General features: G+C 47.9%; 2 protein-coding genes across 9 annotated transcripts in view; one reads left to right on the top strand and one right to left on the bottom strand.

Annotated features, from left to right (window-relative positions):
• The window catches only part of CEPT1 (choline/ethanolamine phosphotransferase 1), a 31,729-nt gene extending 22,088 nt beyond the window's left edge, over positions 1-9,641 (bottom strand). The window contains exons 1-4 of one of the 7 annotated variants that reach the window (XM_080632709.1): positions 9,573-9,641; positions 6,573-6,974; positions 3,388-3,535; positions 2,252-2,393 (exon numbers count right to left, since the gene is read on the bottom strand). In XM_080632709.1, coding sequence (XP_080488835.1) covers positions 2,252-2,393; positions 3,388-3,535; positions 6,573-6,968 — 686 coding nt within the window. In that variant the 5' untranslated portion in view covers positions 6,969-6,974; positions 9,573-9,641. The other 6 variants (XM_080632708.1, XM_080632707.1, XM_080632706.1 and 3 more) reach the window with 6 other exon arrangements.
• DRAM2 (DNA damage regulated autophagy modulator 2) lies at positions 9,061-21,565 on the top strand. Of its 2 annotated transcripts, none has more exons than XM_080632714.1 (9): positions 9,061-9,103; positions 11,637-11,732; positions 13,633-13,790; positions 14,410-14,477; positions 15,027-15,166; positions 16,199-16,376; positions 19,659-19,741; positions 20,415-20,507; positions 21,270-21,565. In XM_080632714.1, the coding sequence occupies exons 3-9, from the start codon at positions 13,660-13,662 to the stop codon at positions 21,375-21,377; spliced, it is 801 nt and encodes a 266-aa protein (XP_080488840.1). In that variant the 5' UTR covers positions 9,061-9,103; positions 11,637-11,732; positions 13,633-13,659; the 3' UTR covers positions 21,378-21,565. The 2 variants fall into 2 exon arrangements, with proteins under 2 accessions (XP_080488840.1, XP_080488841.1); XM_080632715.1 differs by lacking the exon at positions 9,061-9,103 and adding an exon at positions 13,212-13,326 and having other exon boundaries at positions 11,638-11,732.
• The last annotated feature ends 4,922 nt before the right edge of the window (positions 21,566-26,487 follow it).

Here is a 26,487-nt window from a genome sequence, read left to right as displayed (position 1 = left end):
AACACCCCTGCTCTGCAGTCAGGAGCCCAACACGAAGCACACTGCACAGCCTCAGTGCATCGTCAAGTCTGGTAAAGCGACAGCAGATCCATCAGAGCTGCTCCACAACACACACTTCATTTCACACACTAATTTATCTTTTTGTTGAGACAATGGGCTTTCTAAGCAAGCCAAGTTGATGATACATGTAACTGCTCAAGTTTGAGCTGTGTGTAAAGAGGAAGGTATCAATCTCCCCCTTTAGTGCTCTGCTGCTCTTTGAGCAGTTTTCAATTTGCTTATTGAGTTGGTCACTAATGAAATACAATTTCCTGGACATAATCTCATCACAAGTATAGTAACTGACAACCAACTGTGTGTTCTCTCCTGCTTCTCTGCAGTGGAAGGCAGGACTGCAATGCAAGGCAGGACTGCAATACGGTCACACTTCCTAAAACATCACTACTCTTCTCAGCTCCCTTGGTGGGTTTTCAACACAGAGTTGCTACATAGGATATGCAGACAGGAAAAAGCAACTGTGCACTAAGATCTTCTCAGCTCCTTTCAACAGCTGTCTCTGACTCCACTTATTTAGGATTAAGGATACCTAAGCCTGTGTGCTCCAGTGAATGCGAAAGGGCAGAAAAAAATAGATGTTTTTTCAGTTTTATGATTGGTGAAATGAAAGCTGCAGAAAAAACTAGTATCAAACAGTGAGAATCAGTTAACTGGAGAAATGAGCTCAGTTTCTGCTACAGGCATGAGCATCAGCTTATGGCAGCCTATTAACCTTGTGACATGGGGCAAAAGGAGGAACAAATGTGTTTACTACACAGTGCTATCTGTTATCTAAAGTAATGACACACACATTTGCATGCTTATTGCCTTCTCCAAATTAGCTACATACTGATACTTCCCATTCTCACCACAGAAGACCACACAGAACAAGAGTATTTGCTACAAAATGCTGCCTCCACAACAGAAAGGTACCTCACAAAAACTTTTTAGCGGAAGTTACAGTGAACACCAGGAATAATGGGCACATTTCTCTGGGGCACAAGAGCAATTCGGGTGGGTTCGATACCTGCATCTGTAAAGTCAAGCACATGTCAAGGCTGGGTTTTGTGTTTGATCAATAGCAGGAAAACTCTATCAGGGCCCTGTACAGTTCAAAGGGAGGTAAAAGTGAGACCTTTGGTACAGCATGCAAGTGAGAAACCTGAAACAGTAAGAGATTTGAGCCAGTGTCTTTCTTTAAATCTCTGAGCACCAGAATAGAATAGTTCCACTCAATCTGCTTTGGTGCTGCCAAGATTAGAACACAGGTCTAGATGTTTTCTTTTTTCCCCTCCCACAGACATAGAAAACTACTCCAACATCTTACATTTTTGAGGAAAATATGATTTTCTCAATAGAATCTGCATTAGTATCTTGCCAGCAAGAGCTATTACAAACAAGAGGTCCATACTTATACTGGTTATCAGTATCTGGGTATCCACATACCCATCACAACAGGCTGTAAACAAACAGCGCACATTGCAGCATTGCTTCAAATCCCACAGAAACTTAGAGCACATTTCAGAGGTTTCCAAATGCAAAATCATTCTGTGGTGCGTGTATTTGAGATATTTGTTATGTATATAAATGCAAACAGAATAAATGTACATTTCCACATTAAGGCTAATGAATCCCATAGCTCAAATAAGTGCTTGTATTGTTTCCCCACCTCCCCTCACCCAGCAACAAAAGGGATTTCACCTGCTGACTGTCTTGGTATTGCTGTTTCAATCCTGTTATTGACAGAATCATGATTTACACTGACTAAAAGGTATTCAGAATTTTAAATTGTAGGCACAATGTTAATTAATACACTATATTTTAAGAGTTATGGTTAGTAATAAAGACTAACTATACATCATCACAACTCAAGCAATATCAAGAGCTCAGCAGTTAAATGAACTCTAAAGCCAGACTGCCACCATCTGACAACAGCATTCCATTCTTGGGGATGAATTATCAGGTGCTTTCCCTTATTTATCTAGGTTTAAATCATGTCAGAAGCTCATAATATTAATATTACAAAAGGATCTCTTGCCACCTCTAAAACAAGCTAAGTAACATTCAGCAGATCCAACAGGTAGCAACTGCTACAAGCTCTAAGTGTGTATATATGAATATAAACAATTTACTACAGCTCTAAGGACTTGAACTACAACCACAAAGTGCAACTACACAGTAAAGCAGCCCACGTATTTTCAGCCAAGGTACTCACATGCCAAAGCGCAAGGTTCCAGAGACGTAGGTCTGCCAGTGCGCGCAGTAAAACATGAACGTCCCAGCAAAACAACAAAAGAACATCCAGTCAGGGTTGGTTCCCAGCTGCACAGCAATACAAGTTCCCAAAACCACAAAGACTGCAGGAGAAAATCAGTCACATGGTCAAAAGGTAAAGTGTGGATGCGAGTAAAGAGCCTTACCAGAAACAAATCTAACAAAAGGACTCGGAGGGGAAGCAGTGTGAAGGAATCCTGATGTGGTTTATCCCACAGGCATGAGATTAACACTTCCATTTTAAAAATACAGACTAGGAAATGGGTATTTAAAGTCCTGGCAGTTCTCAGAAGTCCTCAATACTGAGGGTTTCTTGGTTCCCTACTTTTTTACTGAACCGAATGGGATTAGACATGAAGGAACTTGAGCGATTTGTACAGTTGCAGCCTGTGGGCAGAGTTCTGGGGTTTCTCTTACATCCCTGATTTGCTGGACATATTGCCCCATTTTCTATTATGCCATTATGAAAATCCAAGCTCTGTCACTCCAGAGTCATAAGGAATCTATGCTTTTCTCTCCACCCTTTCAATGCACAATTTTGATAAAGTATTCATAAGAATATGAAGCAGAAGAGCTTTAAAATTTAAGTAACCAAAAGCATCCGATCCCTCTTCTGCAATGTGGTTACACTTCAGGCTGGCCCAGTGAACTCCACCTACCAAGGATCTGATTTTGCTGATTCTAGTCTTAAACTCTGACTTCTATTGTCCCATTCTTTATGCTTTCTATCTGCCTTGCAATCACTCTATATAGATTCAAGCTAAAATAACAGAGAAGAGCATGCTGACAGCTTCCTACAGAAGCTTTAGAATCAAGGCTCTGCTAAAGCACACACAGAGAATGCTGGCCCAGACTGAATTAGTCACATGCTTAACGGTTGAGTTTTCAGCATAATACAAGAGAAGACATTCACTTGATCAAGAGTGCTGCCTATGAAAAGAAGGTGGACTGAAAAGCTATACATTCAGCAATATCAGTTGTCCTCTTCTTCAGTGAAGAAGCAATTTTCTCTATTCCAGATTCAATCCCTGAAATTGAGCCATTTAATCCTCATACTTGAATGAAAAATGACAATACCTGTAGAAAGTGAATCACAGCCATGATCAAAGAGTTCTCCTAACGGAGTACTGCTATTTGTCCTTCTTGCTTGTTTCCCATCTATAGCATCCAGAGACTGGTAGATGAAAAGGCCACATGCACAAGCAACATATGCCCAGGGAGGTGCCTAAGAAACAAAGGCAATGAGAGTAAAAGACTCCTGTAAATCTACAGGAGAAGCCTGGAGCTGACCTATGTTACACCCATCTCATACAGCACTTCATCTGCACATGCTTCCTCATCACATACATGGACCTTTCAGTAGCTGGGCCTTGGAAGGCCAGGCTGAGGCTTACATGAGATCCAAATACATTAAGTGACAAGAACTGACAGCATAGACTAACAGGTACAGCACATTTCCTGAAGCAGGAAGCTGCACTGTGCATCTGAAAGAAGACTACATTTGCAGTGGTGCACAATGAGGCTCTTGTCTTGCTTCTGCAAGTTGTCCAAGTGATTTAGAAACTCAACAACTTACTCAGCTCCCAAAATGTGTACCTGTGTCAAAAACACTGAGCTCATCTTCACAAGACCCCAGTGAGGTGTCACGTACTAAACTGCTGCCAAGCACAGGGCATTACCAGGCTGCAGCAGCCTGAACTTTGTCACTGCAAAGCTCTTGAACTTTCAGAGTTCAAGCTTAGCTTTTAGATTGTCCACAATCCGTAAAGCGTCAGTGCTTTCAGTACAGCACCTCTACCTCCAATTGCCTGGTCTATTACAAGGTAACACTAGCTTGGCCGAATCTATGTTAATAACCCTTAATGTTCACTTCCATTATTGTGATTTTAAACAATATCAAATATTACTTTAAGGCTTAATTTGATATTTGAAGTATAAACCATTATGATCACAAAAGCCAGGGTGCTGCCATCAGCCTGTCCCAGTTTACACATGCACAAAACAGATATTATTGGATGTTCTGCAATCTTCACATTTGAACTTTATCAAACCGAGCATTTATGAGCAGCTCTATTTACAAATCATGCCAGTAAGTCCAAAGACATGTAAGTAGCTTAACCAAGCTGACTTGCCTCCCAAAGCTCTAGAATCCAGCTTCTTTGGTCTACACAACCATAACTCGCTTGTAGCAAATCCACTTAAATGTATTTCCTTCTCCAGCTTGCATTGCTCCTGCTACTGCATTGTCCTAAACCAGTTTATTCTGCCACAAAAGCTGGCACCATGCTCTGCTTCTATCCCTGTACCTACACAAACCAGCACGAGAGATAAGGGGGCAGCACTTTGTTATCCGAGGTCTCCCCAGCTAAGCAGGCAGTAGAACTATTTGTATCTCATTTTCTTTTTGGATACCACTGAAGCTGAAAGTGATAGCTACAACCCTTTGATTACACCTTTCATCAACAATACAAGCTCCTTTTGAGAAAAGTAGAACTAAGCCTGAGCTTAGAGACAATTTACATCTGAAAGCAATCGTGCTTTCAGGAAAAACAAAATCTGGCTCTGGAATGGCAAAGCCCCATTTTCCTCCTCAGCCAGCTACTGACACTTCAAAAGCACAAGCTCACAGCTCCAGCACCAAGATGGCCTCTACTGTGTGGTGACAGCACACAGGGCTGCAGTGCCAGCACACAAGGCTGCAGTGCCATATGGCAAATCAGATCAGGCTCAAAGGTACCTCAGCAGAAAGTTATTTTTCAGCTGAAGTGAGAAGAGTCTCTTTCACTTGGCATAAAGTAAGTCTCAAACTGTTAAACACAGAAGAGCAGACTACAGCTGACACTCTTTCTGATGCTCTCAGTGTAGCTTAGTGAGTATTTCAGAAGTTTAACTACCAACCAAAATACAACTGTACTCTAAAGCTGAAGTTATGCTCCAGTTCAACAGCCCTATAGTAGCTGATGAGTTGCTGGAATAAACAGGTCAAAGTCTACTGAAGTGGATTTCAAAGTCTCAGGCCCCATGTAACACTGCTTTGGGAGCACGTAGGGAGTTAAAACTGAGCCATGCAACAACACCACAGCCTGATGCTGCTCAAAGTATTCCCTGCTCTCAGGATTCACTTTATCTGACACCTGCCAAACTCCACGAGTTATTGTGAAACTATTTCAGCAGATTTCTAGAAGAGGCAAACATCCCTTTGCTATGGCATATGCAGAACAGTCCTGAGTGTGCCAACCTACATGGGGGTCTTTAGAGTCCGGCTGGAAACAAACTGCATATCACTTGGCTATGCAGCATCTCCCCAACCTCAGTTGAGAGACTTCGTTACTAAGGAACTGGGATATTTAAATGCTAGAACTCATGAGACACTCTCCAGCTATCTGATGTGTAATACATTTTCTGTACCAAATAACTCCCTTTTTCAGTGCATAAGATATAACCAGCTTTTACGATTCAACATACAAGTGACAAAACTTTTCCAGTGCACAAAATTGAAAGCCTTCACGTGCCCTGTGCGGTAACTCCAGTGAGAGAAAACTCTTTGAAACTAGAAACACCTCATAAAGACTTTTGCAACCCTGAAGCCAGGAATTACTGGGACAGGATGAAGAAGGGTGTCCCTCCATTTTACTAAGCCGGGTTTAGTCACCCCAGCCACAGAGGAGGCCTCAATTTCTCAAGCTGCACCACTTTGAGCTCAGGCCCATATCTGAGCTCAAGTTCCTCACTGCTGCAACTCGAGCTGTGCCCACAGGCAGGCTCAGCTCACTGCCAACCGAGTCACCTTGCACTTCTCGCTGTGTGGTAACTCTAGAGGGAAAGCTAAAGGTGACTAACCTAGTCCCAGGCAGGGAGAGTAAACAGGCAAAAACTCCATGTGCCATACAAGCAAGGTAGCTACAAATTCATTTCGTAATTGCCTGCATGAATTCAAGCCTTGCAGGGCTGCAGCATTCATGCACAGGCCTTTCACAGCTGCAATGGAAGAGCTATTTTGACACTAGACACCATGTTGACCAGAGGAACCACGAGCAGTGTGCTGACCCCATCATCCATCTATGCTCTTTCTGCATGCAAGAGCTCACACAGATGCACACACACTACAACCATTTGTAGAGAACAGCTTAAACGTACAAGAACTTCAGGCTGGTCAGGAGAACCAGCTCTCCACAGAGATGAGAGCCCACCAGAAAACAGTGCCAAGCAGCTACCAGATGGCAGGAACTGTGAACAAAGCCTGTCAGAGGACCATAACTTACCTGTTCTGTAGCTGTTGGGCAGTAATATACTAATAGCAGAGTTGTAAATATATTTATTAACAGTCCAACGATGGTGATCAGATTTGGGGCAATCCAGGCCGGAACTCTTCCAACTAACCATTCCCAGTAACCCTGCATTAAGGGTTCAAGCAGGGATCGTCCAGCACTCTGATACTTGTGTTCTTCTAACCGTTTCAGCTGGTGCTTTGACAAGGGGGGGGTGGGCAGCTGAATCAGTTTGCTCAACACGCAGCCAGCAGCAGGACCATGACTGCAGCCCACGGGGGACTCCAGGTGCGAATCCCCACATCTCCTCTTTATGCTTCGGTGCCCACTCATGGGTTGGGCGGCCTCAGAACTCTTATGTGGCAGGTAGCAGCTGTTACGGAGAATCATAAGATCCTGCAACATAAAAGGAAGAGACACACTGAAGGTGAAGAGCACAAATGAGATTAAGATCATAGAATCATAGAATGGTTTGGGTTGGAAAGGAGTTTAGTATCATCCAGTTCCAACCCCCTTCACACCAGACCATGTCACCCAAGGTCCCATCCAACCTGGCCTTGAACACTGCTAGGGATGGAGCATTTCCCACTTTTCTGGGCAACCCATTCCAGCGCCTCACCCCCCTCACAGGGTGGAACTTCTGACTTATATCTAACCTGAACTTCCCCTCTTTCAGTTTAAACCCATCACTCCTTGTCCTGTCACTACAGTTCCTGATGAAGAGCCCCTCTCCAAATCCTTGTAGGTCCCCTTCAGGTATGAAAAGTTTCTAGGTGCTGCTCTAAGAAGCATTTTGCTTGCCATCAGCACACTAAGAAGATTCTGTAAGAAAATAAAGGTATTTGGAGAATAGCTGAGGGAGAGACAGGAAACAAGTCTTCTCAACACAGTTATAAAATGGTTAGGTTGCACTTGTTTACTTCCCTTGCTGCCTACTGAAGCAAATAGCCTGCAGCCACCAGTCTATGTTTCATCAGCAGCAGAAGCTTACACCATACCACTGCCTTATGTTACAGACTAAGGCACAGTCAGCCCCTCACATCTCACTCCTAGGTGATATGTAACAGACCTGCACTACTTAGGTTATGAACTGACAGCACTAGAACCAGTACAAACACAGAGAGGTCTTAAGGTAATTTGGTTTGGGTCAGCTCTACCTCTTTGGTGAAGCTGAACAACCACCTAAAGCCAGTTCTAAGCATCTTTCTCAGATCACTGCTCCTTATTTCAAGTTTTGCTGTGACTTTTCTTCTTCCCCAAATTAACCCACTTCAGGAGAAAGCTCACTGTATATTTAAGATAGGCAAAAAACACACAGGTGCTAAAGACCTTTAGTTGGTCAAAGACAGCCTAGAGGCACCAGCATGAGGCAACTGTGAAAAGAAAGCACAGGTTCAGGACCAGCATGCCCAGTGCAAACAAGACTCCTCACAATGTTCCACCTCCCTTGAAGCCAGGGGACCAGAAACACACAACTCTCCACATGAACTAAAGGAGATGCAGTACAAAAAGGAGACTAAAATGGAAGGTTTGCTGTTTATCTACAGGAGTAAACTAAAGAAAAAGTTTAGTTGTAAAGTGTAGCAGAATGAAGATAGGGAGGGGATGATGACAGCTAAAGCCACCAGCAATGTATGTAGCCAGTAAGAAAAACAAGCTGTGCAAATCAAAGGTCAATACCGGCATAAGAACAAGTGCTCCCATTTCCACTCTCCACAGCTTAATTAAGGCAATTTCCAGCAGTGAAAGGCCAGTCTCAGAGAGCCCTGTCAGTGGGAGGAGAGGAGAAAGCAAACAGACAGGGCCTCACTTGGGCAGGACCTCGATAAGTTCAGAGCAGGCAAACTTAGATCTATTCATTTATCAAGAAACCAGACTTAGTCACCGAGGAGGCCCCTGCAGGTGTTGTCCTGGATGACCACAAAAAGCTTCAATACAGAAAACGATAAGCTTTTCTTCTCTTCCAGACAGGCTGCTCCCCCCGAGGAGAGGCCCCGCCGGAGCCAGGAGAGAAAACAACCAAAAACCGCCTGATCCTCCAAAACAAACAACCCTACAGCGCCCGGCTTCCGTAGGACTTTCACCCGGGCCTGCCCGCTGCCGGCAAACACCCGGGGCAAGGGAGGAAGGGCAAGGGCACCCCTCGGCCCAACCAAACGGTTCGCCTCCCACCCGGCGCAGGCAACGCCGGGGACCCCAGGACCCACCAGGCCCCAGGCCGGGTGAGGGTACCCCGGCCCGGCCCGCAGCATAGGCCCAGGCTCGACCTCAAGGACCTCCCCCCGCACCCCACACAACAACCCCTGTCCGTGAGGGACCCCAGCGCGGCCGGCGGGAGCACACAGAACCGGGAGGACAAACCAGTCCCCGGTACCCCACCCGCCACAGCAAAGAACCCACCATTTACCTCAACCTCCCCGCACCGGGCGGCGGTTTTACGCCCCTTTTGCGACGGCCGGAAAGGAGGTGGGCAGGGCGGGAGGGGAGGAGAGGGGCGGGGAGAGGACGGCGCGGGAGCGGCTGAGGTAAAGTGGGTGGGGGGATAAGGGGGCGTCACCGTACGCGGCATTCCAGGTATTCCCGGTCACACACACACCACCCGGTTCTCCCCTCAGCGACCCTCCGGTCGCCTTTCGCGTCCCCGTCACTATCTCAGCGACATTCCTGTGTCCCCCGGTCTCAGCCCTGGGAGCGCTCCGGGAGACCCTCAGTTACCTCAGGCGTACCCCCCCTCCATCAGCCCTAGTGCCCTCCATCCCTCTTCCTGCTGCCCCGCTGACCTCCGACCACCATCGCTCTGCCCCATGGAGCCCTCAGGCCTCCCTTTCCTCTCTCCATGTCCCCTTCCTGCTCAGCTCCTTTCAACCTGCCATGTCCCTTCCCTGTCCCGTGTGCCCTGGACGCCTCCAGTCCCTCCTCATGACCTTGCAGTAACTTCAATTCCCCAGCTGAAATGTGGGAAGCCATCTCCCGTGCTCTGCTTCGAGTACTCACGGAGTTTGAGCTGCTTTGCTTAGGTTAAACAGGTCGCACTGACAGGTAGCATGTGCTGGACACCGGGCTCCTCAGGCAGCCGCAGGGACAGGCTGCTGTCGCCCTTGTGTGCCAGGTTTCCATACATCCTTATGTCGTGCTATCTTGTGCCTGACTCTGCCTGGTTTGGTGCTGTACCATTCTGCTGCTGAGTAACAGGGGCTTAGTGAGGGCTTGAAGATCCTCGCTTCAAGTCTCTGGAAGCTCTCCTCCATATCCAAAAGATTTAATAGCACCTTTTTGGGTGTTTGTACCGAGAAAACACTCAAAATGAGTCATCTGTCCCTGACCTGCAGTGGGAACAGCAAAGGTGACACATTTCCTATTTTCTTACTTGTACTAATGAAGATTAAACCACATTCAACTGTTGTTTATCAGTTTAACCCTGCCAATAAATTGTGCAGATGAACACATTTAATCCCTGACTCCCCCCCATCCAACCTTCACGTTTACCTCGGAGTGCACACCACAAATTGCTTTGTCATTATGCCTTCAGCAGTGGCTGGAGTGAAAAAGGAGTATCCCTTTGTACAGCTTTATCTCTGCCTGTCCTGCTGAGAGCAGGGAGCAGGCGGGTTGGCAATCAGGGTGTCAGCAGTAATGTAGACATTTCCCTTTTCCCCACACCCTTTAACCATCTTTTCAGCATTATCATTCTCACTAACAGTAGCTTGCTGCTGTTAATGGGCTTGGCCACCTCTCTGTAGTTTCCATTGCACATGCTCCAGCGTGTGCAGGATGCTGCTGCACACTTCCTGCGTTTCAAGAAAAACCTCAGACATGGTTAAAATCTGCTTCCTTGACTTCCTCTTGATGGTGGTTTGATAATGTCGATCTGGGATACTCAATCTGGGGCTTAAAACCCCCCTTAGGACACCGAAGTGGTGTGTTGCAAAGAGGGGCCAGGCACTACCGTTGGTGAAGGACCTTGTGACAAAAACAAGGAGGTTGAGTGTTTTCTGCCTCACTCTTGAAAACAAGAGGACAGGATGAGGTGTTAATCATTTCAGGACCTTCCAACTGGCAAATCACAAGGCAGTTCCATCCTGCCTCCCTGGGATTTGAGATGCTTCCCTATGTGCCTGTGCTTGCCCAGAGCCCTGCAGTGACACGGTGTATCTGCAGCAGCGTGAAGTTTGGACGGCCTGGGGCAGATGGTGCCATAAATGTCCCCGGTGCTTTGCAGGGACCAAAGCTTGTGTTTGGTACAGTCTGCCCTCATGAGAGTGTGAAAAAGACTTGATTTCACTGGGACAATTTAAACAGGAAGGAAGGTGATGGGAGAGGATAAGAATTTAGGGAAGATCTTGACAGAGCTAAGAAAATTTAGTGGAGAAAAAATGTACAGAAGAGTTTTAAGTGCAAGGAGAGTGTGTCAAGGGGTTGTGTCTGTGAAAGTAAGAGGACCAGAGCTGCAGTTCTCTGACAGAGCCCAAACCAGCTCTAATCTTGGAGCTGGGGGGATGTACCAGCCTGCAGCTACATTCACAGGGAGGAGCTGTGCCTCACCAGAGCTCTCAGGCTACAGCTGAAGCAACCTCACTGCTCTTTAACCTGACCACATGAAAACCACCATAATTTGTGTGCAGGCCTTAGCTCTGGGCTAAGTGACAGCTTGGGTCACAGAGGTGCTCAGTCTTGACTGAGTGAGGGCTTCCCTGCAGCAGGGCTTGCTCTGGAACAGACCTTGCCTGCATGGACACATCTATCTTGTAATAAGAGCAATATCCAGGAGGGAAATTAGGAATAGCTGTTCTGCTTTACTTGAAAGCTTCTCACTTCAAGTTAAATCTTTGTGTAGACAAGTCCTATAAATCAAAGTGTTAAGCCCTGTTTCTCTGCATTTCCACCATCCCACCACACGCCAGCTTCGCTCCTTAAACCACTTGGAATGCAGGAAAACACTGTGTCAGGCCAACATCTAACCCAACAGTCAGTCAGGAGCAATGACTGAGAGAAGATAGAAAGAAGAAGATATACAATAGAGTTAGAGGTATCCTGATTATTTTCCTTTATATCTCAAAGATTTAGGAGAAAAATGAAGCAAATGTGGAACTTCAGCAGAAAGATGACTTTGGATTCCCAGTGAGGGGACACTTCTTTCAATGCCCTTGTTCTCAGGTATGTGGCATGTTGTTTGGTTGTTTAGGTTGTTAATAGGGCACTATTAACATTTAAATGCAAAGGAAAAGTACAATCTAAGCATCAGAGTGACTGCTTAGAGTTTTGAACTGCCTGCCTAGGCGTGCAACATCTGCAGCAAAGAATGCTGAGCAAGACCTGCATTTCCTTTCCAAATTCCCAATTTATTCACACAAAATTGTGAAGTTACATTCATGACTATTTTTACTGCATTACAGTCTCAAAATGAAACTCAGCATTAGAGGGCAAATGTTATGCTTAGGTGAAAATGAAAGCCTAAGGGTAAGAAAGCAAGCAGCTAATTCTATCACTGAGTACATCTCCTGCTAGTCTTGGTGCTTTCTATCTCTTTCTTCCTTTTCTCTTGCTCCTTTCTCTGTCTCTCACAACTCAGGCAGTGCCCACCTCCTGAAGCCTCAGTGCTGCACTCCTTGTTCTGTCACAATATCATTTTGCTTTTCTCACATACTGTTTGATCTTGGCTTGGATGACCTTGGATCTGCAGTCTTTGTTATTTGCTCTTCCCCTTTGTCCTATTCCATTTACAGTCTTCAGATTCAACTGTGCTTAAACACCTTCTGCACTATTCTCCCCAGTGTCAGTGTCAGGGAATGCCACCAGTAAAATGGCATAAAACACAAGAAGAAAAGCCTGAGGTGGGATCTCATCAGTGTGGGAGGCTCAGGTGGGATCTCATCTCCCTGCCTGAAGGGAGGGTGCAAAGCAGACAGAGCCAGGCTCTTCTCAGTGGCACCCAGTGCCAGGACCAGCAGCAGGGGGCACAGATGGAAGTACGGGAAGTTGTGTCTGATCATCAGGAAACACTTTTTCATTGTGAGGATGGCTGGGCACTGGCCCAGCTTGCCCAGAGAGGCTGTGCCATCTCCATCCTTGGGAGATACTCCAAAGCCATGCTGCACAACTGGCTCTGAGTGTCCCTCCTTGAGCAGGGAGTTGAACACGATGATCTCCAGAGGCCCTGTCCCACCTCAGCTGTTCTGGGGTTCTGAAATCAGCTCTGTTTAACTTTGTCTTTGAAGCCAATAGTAAATTACTTCCCTGTAGCAGCAGGAGCAGAGAGGAGTCACAGCTCTCTCTGTGTGAGCTCACAAGGGTGACACAGCTGCACATTATTGCTCTGAGAGAACTGAAGGCGTAGACACAGAATAGCTGTCAGGCTGGGACTCATGGAACTGCTGTAGTACAGAGCCATTTCACTCCACTGGAAATGTACCTTTTCCTCCCACCTGTAGAAACACAGGTGTAGCTGCTACACTGCCACCAGGAGTAAGTAGGCCTTGGGTCTGAAGGTTGTGGCTGGTAGCACTCAGCTCATAGATAATCCGTGAGCTTATTGAAGTGATGCTTATAACAGATGTTGAGTCACATGGAATGACAGGGAGTGACTGAGTGCAGATATTAAAGTAATTTTAGGTCATTTCCTCCACGTCTGCCCAGTTGGTTGTTAATAGAAGTCGGAGGCTTTACAACAGCCACTATCAGTTCAACTGTCACTGCTGGGACGCGTTCTCCATCAGCCCCACTAATTCTACCATGGTGTTATGACATAAAGGTAAGAAGAAAATAGAGTCAGTTATTCACAATGACTCACTTGACCTTATTCTGGCAGCAACAAATGCTGAGACACGTAGTGAAGTGACAGTACTAGTTTCTTTTCTCATGCTCTTCTAAGAATTTCAGAATTAACATTTCCAGATATTATGTATGATTGTTTCTGTGCTGTGAAGTCAAATGTTCACTCTGTGTTTGCAGGCCAGGACTGAGAGCAACATCAACTTGCTGTACTTGAAGCATTTGGCTCAAGAACAGCAAAACCTTTGAGAAATCTTAGTAAACCTTTGGATTTGGTTCTTCACAGTGCTCAGAGTTAGACACCAGTGTTGAAATGTGGTGGTTTCAGCAAGGCCTCTCGTTCTTGCCCATGGCTTTGGTTGTGTGGTCAGCTGCATCTTTTGTGTTCTCATACATTACTGCAATCATCCTACACCACGTGGACCCTTTGGTGCCCTACATCAGGTCAGTAACATTCATCCTCTGTCACAGTACTGACTCCTTCTCTCAATTCTTCCCCAACTCCAAACAGCACTTCTTACCTGACTGCTCCAGTTCTAAAGCTACTGGCTGTTAATAGTTATTTGTATGTAACTCTATTTTGGTGCAGAATACTAACCTTTAAGCTGTGGCTCTGTAAACATAGCCTTAAAATGATGATGAACAAGGAAACAGGGGTGCATCTCCAGCTCTCTGTTCAAAGCATCTTGCTGTTGCACCAGTAAACCTGTACTAAGATCTGTATTCCCAGCTGTGTTGCATCAAAGCTGTACATTTAACCTTAGTTTTGGTCTTTCAGTTTTCCAGAGTCTTAATTTCCTTAGTTTTAAATACTCTTCATTCACCTTTTATGGAATGGAGATCAATATAAAAGGGATAGCTACACCAAGTATATTCATTCCTTGTTTTAAGTGTAGCATGTTTTCACTATGCTTATTTCTGCAGCTCTGGAAACTAATGAAGTATAGTTTGAACAATGAAAAATTCAGTGAAAAAAGGATTTTTTTCCATAAACCTCTTTCTTAGACTGAAATAAGTATTTTTGGTATAGATAGATGCATGTCACTCCATTTATCTCTTCCAGTGACATGGGGACAACACCACCGGAGAGATGCTTATTTGGGATCATGTTAAATATTTCGGCTTTCTTGAGTGAGTACAGAAAGCTGCCCTGGGTGAACTGCAGCAGTTGTGGAGTGCACAGAGCTTCAAACTACTTCATTTCTTTACTCAGATCATTAAACAGCCCATAATTCACAGTCAAAACCTGAATTCTAAGCAATTAATCTTCATTGTCTTCAGATTCAGAGGGGAAGTGTTTGTCAGGGATGTTACCCACATCCAGCATGACAACTGCAGAGTCCAGAATGCTAAAAATGCACTTAAAATCCCAACAGAGTAGTAAAAGAAATAGAAATCCAAATCCAAGGCAGTCATCTTGTGCTATGATTGCAGAGAAGGGGAAGAACAACCTGATATGTCTTTCAAATGAAAGAGAACAGAAAAATGCAGTATTGACATGTTTGCCATGATATTATTTTAGTTTTACCTTCCAGATTCCCAGCTTTCCCATTTCAGGCTACTGTAAGACAGTTTTTGCATTATAAATAGCTGCCTCTGTCACTCAGCATCTCCCCAGCTCAAACAGGACAGTCTGTTCCTCAGATGAGTATCTCACTGGTCTGGGTTCTTCGTTAACAGGTATGGCCACCATGTATGTCCGCTACAAACAAGTTCATGCTTTGAATCCAGAAAGATCCAGGATCCTGAGGCTTAACAAGATTGGCCTCACTCTAGGCCTGATGAGCTGCTTTGGACTTTGCATCATTGCAAATTTCCAGGTTGGTGCTTTGCCTGCAGTGTTCTGGGGCAAACTTGGTTTATGTCAAATTCCCTCCAGAAAACTGTTAGAAAACCGCAAGGTTTGGTTTATAATTTCTTACTTATTTGCTTTATCCACTGGGACATTTCAAAACCCCACAGGTTTGGCAGAAAGCAAACAATACATTCACCTTGGGTCTCCTTATAGGAGCTTTGAAAATTCCAGATTCAAAAGGCCACAACTATAGCATATATATTGCCTCAAAAGAATCAGGTATCAAATAGTAAAAACTTGTTACAACTGGAAGTAAAACAAGTGAAACAAAACCACCCAACCTCACCAGGAGTCCAGCCCTGAAAAATCTGCCCTTTTAGGTGTATTTTCCTTCAAATTTGTGCAATGAAGGTTACTGCAGTGTCAACCCCCTTCTGAATTTCTCCATCCCAATGTCCCTTACTTTGTTTTTCTCCCAAGTACTTCCCACCTCCTCCTCCAAAACATAATCTCATTCGCACACCATCAGCAGGGCCACATTCTGCATCGTTGGCTGTTACATGCAGGGCAGTTGTACAGTTGCCAACCTCATTTCCTTAATCACCTGCTGGATTTGGGGGCTCTGTAGTGGTGCCTTTAGCCACTACAGGCTGCAGTGTCACCTTGCTCTCCTGCTGGATTAGGGGCAGGGAAAAGCAAAGAGGAAAAACTCCTAGAAAGCTCCACCTTTTTCCCTTCTTTTCCCCTAGCACAGCTCTCCGAGTGCTTCAGCAGCCCCTGCATCTCTTATAACTGCCCATAGTTAAGATGACCTGTAACTTAGCCCCAAGAGCTTAACAAAAGCAGCAGTACAGGGGGCTGCAGGTGCTGGCTTCCAGCTGACTTTGTACAGGGTTTCCAAGAAAAATATCCTAAATAATAGCATGTTCCAGAACTGCTTAGCTTGGGCTGTGAGAAGGTAATGGAGTGGGTGGAATGCCAAAGGTTTACAGGAGAAAAAGTTCTCTGAGTCTAAAACGAAAGCAGGTTCTGTACAAGCAGTGCTTTCCTTCCCTAGAAATGTGTTCTGTACTACATCCATGTGGTTGGAGCCTGCCTGACATTTGGAGTAGGAGCCATTTACATGTTGGTTCAGACCATCCTGTCCTACCTGATGCAGCCAGAACTTCACAGCAAAGACATCTTCTGGATCCGTCTGACCGTGTCACTCTGGTGCTGGTCAAGCATCGTGAGCAGTATCCTTTGCTGTGCTGCGAAGCAGCCTTTACAGCTGACAGTGTTTGCACCTACATGAATTTCACCTACCAACAGGGCAAGCTGGGCCACAGAAGGCCTGTTCTCTTCACATATACAGCTTGTACCACACTATCTGTTCATAGTCTGGGAACTTCAGGAAGAAGGAAACCATCAGGTTAAGCCCACAAGTGAGACTGGATAGTAAGAATAGGTAAGAGGGGTGGTTACCACCCTTCCTCCTCTCCTTCTGCACACCATAGACTGAAAATGGCAAAAATGAGAGTTTATCACAGAGGTTTGACTGCAGATTATGACATGGGGAGAAAGGGAAGTGGACCGAAGAGATGAGTGGTTTTAATGGGGGAGAAGGGGAGGAAGCCAGGTAGGAAATAAAAGTGCCTGTTCCCTGGTGACAGGGATGCAGCAACTTTTATAGTTGAATATCACTAAAAGAGAAGTACAGATATAGCATAAGAGAAAATACACTACCCTGGCCACACGCAGCAGTGCTGCAGTGCCAGCTGGCTCCCAGAGCAGTGCTGGCATTTGTCAGATAGACAGTTCAGGAGCATATTGGCAAGGTTGATCCAGAAGTTATATTTCACCTCTCATCTCCTCCCCTGCCTGTCCTACAGTTCAAAAGACACGATGTTTCTGACTGGCATTCCCTACAACCTTCCCTCAGCTCTGGAATCCACCATCTCCCTTAACTTTGAATTCAGAATGCTGGAGGCAGCTGTGGGTTCTGCAAACCCATGCAGAAGTAGAAGGCTTTTTCTTGGCCAGAATCATTTAACCATCGGGGCACTGAACCTCTGCAGTTCCTCTGCTCACCCCAATGGACCTAAACATTGTAGTTTGAAAATTAGGACTCAGGTTTCTGTCAAACAGGACAACACTAAAGCTTTCAAATTCACATCCCAAAGACAGTAACTCAGAGCAGAAGCCAGTTAAATGCTGTCCCTTCTGCAGCTGAATCAAGGCCACTGGTTTAATCCAATTCCACTTACTTCCCAGGCTGGCAGCCAAAACTAACACTAAACCATACGGCCCATTTCCCAGTGATGGATCATCTCACTGAGCTCCCGTTCCTGCTAATCCAAGATTATACAGCCTGAACTAGTCAGATGAGAAGCAATAGTGAGGCACAGGCTAGTTAGCTTCAGAAGCAAGAAGGGCCCTTATGAGCTGAGGAGGCTTGACGCAGAGCAAGGAATCTGCCTTGAGATGGAGGACTGCCATCCCAAGCAGAAATTTGTGGTGCTAGAAAAGAACAAGATTTTCAGCTTTGAAATATCAGGAGCCAGATACGATTGGGGAGAGTGGAACAATATGATCTGCTGCAAGATAAGATCCTTTTACAGATGCCCAAAAGCCACAAACCCCAAATCTATAGAGGTTTTCTGAGCTGGTGTGGTCTAACCAAAATGAGAGGGAAGTAGCCCTGTAGAAATAATTATATGTTCATAGAAAGTATGGAAGGGGAAGAAAAGGGAAGTTGTCAGAGTATCTTCTACATTAACAGTTCATAATGTAATAAGGGAGATATGGTAACAGAAGTCTGGGGCCATGGGTGAAAAACTGGTACTGGAAAACAGAAGGAAACATACATCTTGTACCAGCAGCAGTGCGGCAGCAGGGCCAGGGCAGGGATTGTGCCCCTGCACTGGGCACTGGTGAGGCTGCACCTCGAATCCTGTGCTCAGCTCTGGGCCCCTCACTGCAAGAGAGACATTGAGGGGCTGGAGCAGGGCCAGAGAAGGGCAGCGGAGCTGGTGCAGGGCCTGGAGCACAGTGTGATGGGGAATGGCTGAGGGACCTGGGGGGTTCAGTGTGGAGAAGAGAAGGCTCAGGGGGGACCTGATGGCACCCTACAACTGCCTGACAGGAGGATGGAGCCAGGAGGGGCTGGGCTCTGCTCCCAAGAACAAGGGATGGGACAAGAGGAACCGGCTTCAAGCTGCACCAGGGCAGGTCTAGATGGAGCTGAGGAACAATTTGTTCACGAAAAGGGTTGTCAAGCACTGGAACAGGCTGTTGAGGGAAATGGTGGAATCACTCTCTGTGAAGGGATCTAAAAGATTTGGTGCTTTGGGACATGGGTTAGTGGTGGCCTTGACAGTGCTGAGGGAACAGTTGGACTTGATCATCTTGAAGATGATTTCCAACCTAGATGATTCCGTAAAAATACTCCTGATCCCCTGCAGTGAAGCAGCAGAATGGCCAGCACAGAGGGAGCAAAGCAGTCAGTTGCCTCCTGTGACGAGGCGAGGATGGGAGCTGGTTATTTGTGTACCAGGTTGATTGATTTTTCAGTTGCAGCAGTGACTCAGGCAGGTAACTAACAGCTACTAAAGGTGTACATTTGAATTAGCAGGGAATCGGGTATCTTGCATTCAAGTCGGTAACCAGAGCTCCCTGGATCACTCGTCCATTTTCAAAGAAGCTTTGGAAGTCTGGGTTTTCAAAGCCCTGTTTTGTGTCAAGAAGTTCAGCCTTGGTCACCACCAGAATTAACCTTCCACAGCAGGAGGCTCTTGATGCTTAATGTCATTCATGATTGAAGAAAATAATAGCTTAATCCTGTGAGAATTTGATGTTCTATAACTGAATGCTCCAGGTTTCACTGGTGAAGGAAGGCAAGCTGGTGTAGCTCCCCTTCCCTCTGTAAGATGAGGGAAAAGTGGCATCTCTAGAAAGAGCCCAGGGCTCTGATCAAGTGAGGAATCCTTGTCATGGGGGGGGGGGGAGTTTCCTTGGCCGTGGAACCAAAGCAGTTATCAAACCTTGAGTGAACCAAGAGGCAAACAGAAAAGCTGATAACCCTCTCTGCTGAAGTGATGCAGTGCTCCCGAATGTCAGGAATTCCAGGTGGTCGAAAAGCTGAAAATCACAGAAAAAGGCACTCTTAGCTTGGAAAATACCTCTGAAACTAAACCAAAATACCAAGTATTCACATTTGATCATCGTTTAAGTGCTTTCATAAGGATGCTGTGTGTGGCCAAGGAGGTGAAACAAGATACAGAGAACAAAGGTAATGGGTTTAGATTAGAATGAACCTTTTCATGGAACAGGAGCTGGTTAGTTGGAACAGCCTGCAAGTGGAAGGGGATGATGTGAAGCAGTTCCTGGCACCATTCTCTTCATTATCCTCTGGAGACCTTGTGGAAAACATGCTGGAATCTCCTTCCAGCCTCAGCCTGACACAGTCCAGAGCACAGTTGGAAATGTCTCATTGCTCATTCGTGGCCTTGAATCTTCCTTAATGTGTTTCTTCACAGTGTTTGTTTCCTCAGTTGTCTTATACAGTGGCCTGTACGGAACAAATCTCGTGCAGAAGTTGCACTGGGACCCACAGGAAAAAGTAGGTGGTTGAGTGGAGAAACTAAAGCCAGCACAAAATCCCACTCCATTTTCAGATGCATTGGGGCATTTACTGCAGTTGTGTTCACACCCCAGCTTGGTTGGGGTGAAGCAGAGCTCCTGCTGCTGCCTGGTGGAGTAGGGAGGTGAAGGTGGCCACAGGGCACTGCCATTGAAGTGGGAAGTGCTGGCCAGAGAGAGATCCTGAGTGTGACAGAGAAAGGCCATGTGGGTCTTCACAGCTCTGCTCTTATCTCTGACACTCCTTATCCTCTCCAAGCACTGCTGGAGGTGCTGCACTAACTGCAGGCTGGTTCTGAGGGCTTTTCCCAGCCTTCCCTTTGTTTCAAGCATAAGGAGCCTCTCGGAGATCTGTGGACAACCAAAAGAGAGCTTTGAACCTCACCTTTACAACGAGGTTTTGCATTGGTTATGCTCTGCATTGAGCCTGCAGGTTTTAGCAGGTTCCCAGTGGGGCCATCCCAGCTGTGTGGAGCAGCCATTTCCTGGTCATTCTCTTTCTTCTACTCCAGGCTTTGGACACACCAAGTTTTGTTCTCCAAAGGGAGCAGTTGTGGTTGTGTGATGTCATATCTGGGAGCCTTCTTTGTGCCATTGCAGGTTCAAGAGGAGGTTTTCACACTGATTTTTTTCCTCCTCCTGCTATCACACAGGGCTACACAGCTCACATCATCAGCACTGTCTCAGAGTGGTCGTTGGCATTCTCCTTCCTCAGCTTTTTCCTCACCTACATCCGAGACTTTCAGGTAAAACAAAGTTCCCATTATGTGCTCTGGTTCTCCAAGCTCTGAACAGCCCAACATGATGCAAGACTGGTTTGGGTTGAAAGGGACCTTAAAGCTCCTCCAGCTCCAACCCCTGCCACAGGCAGGGACACCTTCCACTGGAGCAGCTTGCTCCAAGCCCCTGTGTCCAACCTGGCCTTGAACACTGCCAGGGATGGGGCAGCCACAGCTTCTCTGGGCACCCTGTGCCAGCGCCTCAGCACCCTCACAGGGAAGAGCTTCTGCCTAAGAGCTCAGCTCAGTCTCCCCTGTTCTGGCAGGTTAAAGCCATTCCCCTTGGCCTGTCCCTACAGGCCCTTGTCCCAAGCCGCTCTCCAGGTTTCCTGCAGCCCCTTTAGGCACTGGAGCTGCTCTCAGGTCTCCCCTTCAGGAGCCTTCTCTTCTCCAGGCTGCCCCAGCCCAGCTCTCTCAGCCTGGCTCCAGAGCAGAGCTGCTCCAGCCCTTGCAGCATCTCCATGGCCTCCTCTGGCCTCGCTCCAACAGCTCCATGTCCCTCTGGTGCTGCTCCCCCAGAGCTGGATCAGGGCTGCAGGGGGGTCTCCCCAGGGCACAGCAGAGGGGCAGGATCCCCTCCCTGCCCTGCTGTTCTCTCTGGGGCTGCACCCAGCACATGAGCTCTGCAGTTGCTCTGCATTTTGGTGTTCCCTGGGTCCTGAAGCTGCCCTGTCCCTGTGCCCAGGCAGGGGCAGAGCCAGCTCTGATCCTTTCCTTTCTCCTGTACAGAAAATCTCCCTGCGCGCTGCCGTGAGCCTGCACGGACAAACCCTTCACAACCTGCCACCGAGCTTTGTGACCGAGGAGCAGGCACTGCTGGTAGCAGGGAGCATCTAATGAAGGTGAAGAGACCGTGTTCTCTGCAGACCTCAGGAATTCCATAGCAATAACACCTGCTGTTTCTAAGCACTTATTTTACATAAAACCACATGAAGGGATTGTGTTGCACTTGACAGAAGGGGCTTTGCCATGAACCCTGCAGCAATGCACGTGTTAGCAGTACTGTGACCGAGCCTGTAACATTTCTGCACATGCCAATGTCATGGAAGAATTAAATGAAGGTTATTAAAGAGTTGTCTCCTCATCGCCTCCACCATACCCAGCCCGACCTCCCTCAGCCCTGTGCCCTCCCCTCTCTCCAGCATTTCTCCGGCCAAGTCCCTTTAGATGCACAGAGCACCCAGACTAGAGCTGGGCTCTCGTCCTCCCATGCCCACAGCTCCCTCATGTGCATGACCTGCACCCCAGGCAGGAGCAGGACAGATCCCAAAGCCATCTCCTTTGAGCAGCCCACAAGGAAATCTGCCTTCACACCGTGCCTTGCTCACAGGAAGCCTGACCAGACCAGCTCTCCTATTGCTGGAAGGGCAGCCACATGTTTGCTCCTCAGGAGGAGCCCCGAGGAGCAGCAGCAGGAGCCTGTGAAAGCTGCACCAAGGCCAAGCCACGCTGAATTCCTCCTTCCCCTCTTCCTGGAAACTGCTGGAGCTGAGGGACAGGTTCCCCAGGAGCCCACGTGCAGCATCCCAGCTGCACAGCTCTTGGCAGAGCCACACTCGCAGCTGTGTCGCATCCACTCGAGCACGGACTCAGCAGGCACAGAGCATCACACACGGCCCTGTAGCCCTGACATCCCCAGTGCTCCCTGAGACAGCCTCCAACCCCAGAGCCAACTGCTTGCTCCTCTGGTGTCAGCCTTGACCTTGCAGCTCATGGCCTTGCTGCAGAGGTTGAGCTCCACATGGGCAGCGCTCAGCACCCTGGGCACGTGCCAGGGTGTTCATGAGGAGTGTGTGTGTACAGGGACTACCCACACACACACTTGCAGCATCTCCAGAAGGCTCCAGCAGACCCTGCTGGCTCGCAGGGCTTTTCCCTCCTTCCCTTTGGTGCCACCCCAAAACCCACCCCAGTGCTCCACCAGCAGCTCAGCACCACTTGCTGGGTTTCTTCCTCATTTGTAGATGCACAGAAGTTCAACCTCAGAGCATCAAACTCTGTTTAACAACCCCCTCAATGCCAAGGAGAAGCCTCTTCCTCCCCTCTCCATCCTTTACCAAACGGACAGGGATGAGCAGCACCCAGGAACAGCTCCATGCTCCTCACCAACTGCTCCAGAGCTACAACCCCATTGAATCATTGCTTTGTTCTCCCCCTTGGTCCCACCAACACAGAAGCACCTCGAGGGCTGGGCCAGGCCCTGCCTCTCCTGCTGCACACTCTTGCTGGGCAGCTCCCTGCAGGGAGCTGGGCACAGCCAGGCTCTGCTGGCTGAGGACTCAAGCAGTCAACCCAAGGAGCTGCCTCCTTCCCTGCCACAGGACTTACAGGCCCCGAGGCCATTCATAAACCTTCATTGCCCTAAGCAGCCTCACCTGGGACCTCCTCACGCGCTCTCTGCCCATGGCCCAGGACCAGCCATGAGCACCCTTCAGCTCTGGCTCGGCTTTACGTTGTCCTACCATGGACAGCTCCGCTCTGTCAGGTTGAGTGCACAACAGGATGGATTTCCACCCAAAGCCAAATGGGAGCTGCCAGCCTGGATGGGGGGAAGATGTGGAGGAAAGATGGGAAGGGAAATGCCAACAGAGAACATGGCAAGTAGCAAACGGTGCCTTGAGAGGCTGGGGCAGGAGCGTGCAGCATTACACAGGGGAGCTGTTCCAGCTGACACAAAACAAGGTCTCCGTGGTTTGATTGGGGGTTTATTATTATTGAATGAAGCAGTGTTAGCAAATAAGGGCACCAGCGATTCAAAAGGGAGAATTAACAGGGCTGGCCCAAGGGCAACGTGTCTGCAGCTCACTGAGCCTGGTCAAACCTGGCACAGAAGGACTCAGAGGGGATGGAGAAAAGCAGCCTTGGACAACCTCAACTTGCATCCGAGTGAGCGGGTGATGAAGGGCCGGCAAATCAGGAGGAATTCTGCCAGAAGGATTCTGGGATCAAGGAGCAGAACGAGTCCACAGAGTTCCCATCCTGCCATCACAGGGAGCTGACAGATCCGTCTGGAATGGAGACATTGGTAGGAAGCTCCAGAGCAAAGTGATGAAGAGGAATGGGTTTATGAATGAGCAGGAGGACACTCTCCTGTTCAAACAGGAACCCAAAAGATGCGAGAGTTGAAGTTCTCACTGAGAACTGCTGTAGTACCACAGCACAGGAGAGTGGCAAATACATCACCAATGGTTTGAAGCATTCCCATCACGTGGAGCCACACGAGCAGCACTTCCTTGTCCACACCAATGAAAATAGGTGGAAACTGTGGTAGAACCATGGACCATGCAGGAAGAGGTTGGGACGTTGCAGCAACAATGCAGTCAATTGCAGTGGGAGATCTCTTGGAGACGCTGGAGATGAAACTCCCCTCTCACGGGCACAGGCAGGTACCAAGGGAGGCAGCGGCGTGGCCAGGCTGAAGACACCAAGATGCTGGTATCCAGGTGGTGCCTATTGCTGTGTGCTGGGACCTGGGGGATGCCACCAGCTTCCAAACCCTCCTCACACCTCCCGGGGGGTTCTGATTTTGGCCATTGCATAGGGGCTTTGACACCACCTTTCCATGCCCTTCAGGAGCTGACACATTGATCTCTTTGCCCATCCTTCCTCACTTGTGTGGGCCATCTGCATTTACTTACTGTCCTTTCTCTTCTTACGTGGCTGCCTCGTGACTCCAGCTCCATCTTCCCACCATCACGTCTTCAAGGCCTGAGATTTCATTTTGATCTCTGGTCTTCGTTTATTCTGTCACGAGCTGGAGATCCTCAGCACCTACAAACACACCCCGGGGGCTTCCTCAATGGAAGGCAGAAACCTTGGATACTCCTCTTGGAGCTGGTACCCTTCAACATTTCACATTCAGAAATCCCAGCCTGGGTTAGGTTGGAAGGGGCCTTAAGGCACATCCAGCTCCAACCCCTGCCACGGGCAGGGACCCCTTCCACTGGAGCAGCTTGCTCCAAGCCCCTGTGTCCAACCTGGCCTTGAGCACTGCCAAGGATGGGGCAGCCACAGCTTCTCTGGGCACCCTGTGCCAGCGCCTCAGCACCCTCACAGGGAAGAGCTTCTGCCTAAGAGCTCATCAAACTCTTCCCTCTTCCAGCTGGAAGCTGCTTCTCCTCATCCCATCCCTACAGGCCCTCGTCCCAAGCCCCTCTCCAGGTTTCCTGCAGCCCCTTTAGGCACTGGAGCTGCTCTAAGGTCTCCCCTTCAGGAGCCTTCTCTTCTCCAGGCTGCCCCAGCCCAGCTCTCTCAGCCTGGCTCCAGAGCACAGCTGCTCATTTCTGTGATCATTTTGTCTTTGCACTCTTCTAGGCATCCACTCTTAGTCTCCATCCTGACTTCCTTCCCCATGCTGGTCTCTGTGGGGAGACAATGATGGGCTGGATGGATCCTCAGACTGACCCAGCACTGACTACTTAGGCTTTCATGCCTTGCTATTGAAAGCAGTGCCACCTCCCTTCCCATTGCCAGAAGCCTTCTTCAGACTGCACTGCAGCTGCTCGACACCTCCAGATCCGCAAGAGGACACGCAGGGCTCTGCCCAGTTCAGCCCTGGCTGATGCTCCCACTGCCAAGTGCGCCATTGGAAATGGGTCACACTTTGTCCACCCAAATCACAGCAGTGAAGGACACTCAGGGTCAGATCCACACACTCCAAACCAGGCTGAAAGCTGAACCTGCACATCCCCAATGACAAGCATCTGCAGATGCTTCTGGTCTTTGTGCACGGCAGCTGCCTGTAGCACTGGACCCCATGGGCTCCAGGGTATGCAGCTTCCAGGATCACCATCCTTGGAGGCATCCAAAAGCCACGTAGATCGGGTGCTTGGAGACACAGGTTAGGGGTGGCTTCACAGCTGGACTTGATCTTAAGGGTCTTTTCCAACCTAAATGGTTCTGTGGTTCATAAATGGCTGGGGCAGTTCTCTGTGAAGGTCGGTGCCCTACAGAAATGCCTGTGCTGCGGTGGGTTCTCCTCCAGCTGGAAAGTAACACATGGAGAGCTCTGGCCGGATACTCCCAAGTCACCGCACTGGGCTGCTGGTGGCATCATCATTGCTTCCTGATCCATTCTGCCCAGCACTCACTGGCACCTCTGCTCTTCCAAACCAGCAATCGCAAAATGGTCTCCCACTGATACTTCCCGAATATTTACTTGGAAGTTTGAGTTCACAGCCTAACTCTATGGATTCCATACTGCAAGCCATGGCGTGTACCTGCAATGCCTTCCACCAGCTAAGCTGCACACAGGGGTGGCTGCCAATGCCTTTCACTCCTGGGGCTGCTGGCAGCGTTCCCAGGACTCACACAAAGTGCAACATCTTTCACCACAACCCAACACATGCACCAGGCATCCGTGTGATAACAGGAACTTTGCAGATGTGTTTAAAATACACAAAATAAAGAACAGAGATCAGCAATGGAGTTCTGCAGGGGTCAGAGATGTTGAATGTAACCGTAAAGGGACAGGAAAAACCACAATGACAAATTCTGTTGGCAAAGCAGCTATTCATGGCTGGTACAGCAAAAAGAACTGCAGAACTCAATGCAAGACTCAAGGACATGGACAAGAGAGGGCAGTGAAAGGCATTCACACAACACATGACAGAATAGGCTGGGCAAAAACACTACAAAGGTCTATAAAACCCATGAGAGCGAAGACTCTGCACATCCTCTCCTACAACCAAAACCAAAGGAGCATCAAATGAAGGTAGCAAGAGGCACATTTAAATAACAAATGAATGCAAAAGAGAAAGATACCCCCCTGGATATAGAAATATACCTTTTTTGCTTCAGCAAGTTATTATTCAACATGATTCTGGTTTAAAAAAGTACACCTACCTCCTCCCCTCCAAAAAAACACCCCACAGCCAAACCTCAACATTGTACAACTGGCAAAGGCCTTATAAAGGCTTACAATAGGAAGAGTACAAAACACATACCT

The sequence above is a fragment of the Psittacula echo genome (genome assembly GCF_963264785.1).
Source record: "Psittacula echo genome assembly, chromosome: 22".
In the NCBI taxonomy this organism is placed as follows: Eukaryota; Metazoa; Chordata; class Aves; order Psittaciformes; family Psittacidae; genus Psittacula; species Psittacula echo.
The sequence above is the reverse complement of the archived record's forward strand: the minus strand, read 5'-3'. Positions and strand labels throughout refer to the sequence as shown.

Coding starts and splice junctions, on each gene's coding strand:
- DRAM2 (XM_080632714.1), top strand. CDS start 13,660: ATGTGGTGGTTTCAGCAAGGCCTCTCGTTCTTGCCCATGGCTTTGGTT. Junction 14,478..15,026: donor AAATATTTCGGCTTTCTTGA/GTGAGTACAGAA, acceptor CTTCGTTAACAG/GTATGGCCACCATGTATGTC. Junction 20,508..21,269: donor CCTACATCCGAGACTTTCAG/GTAAAACAAAGT, acceptor TCTCCTGTACAG/AAAATCTCCCTGCGCGCTGC.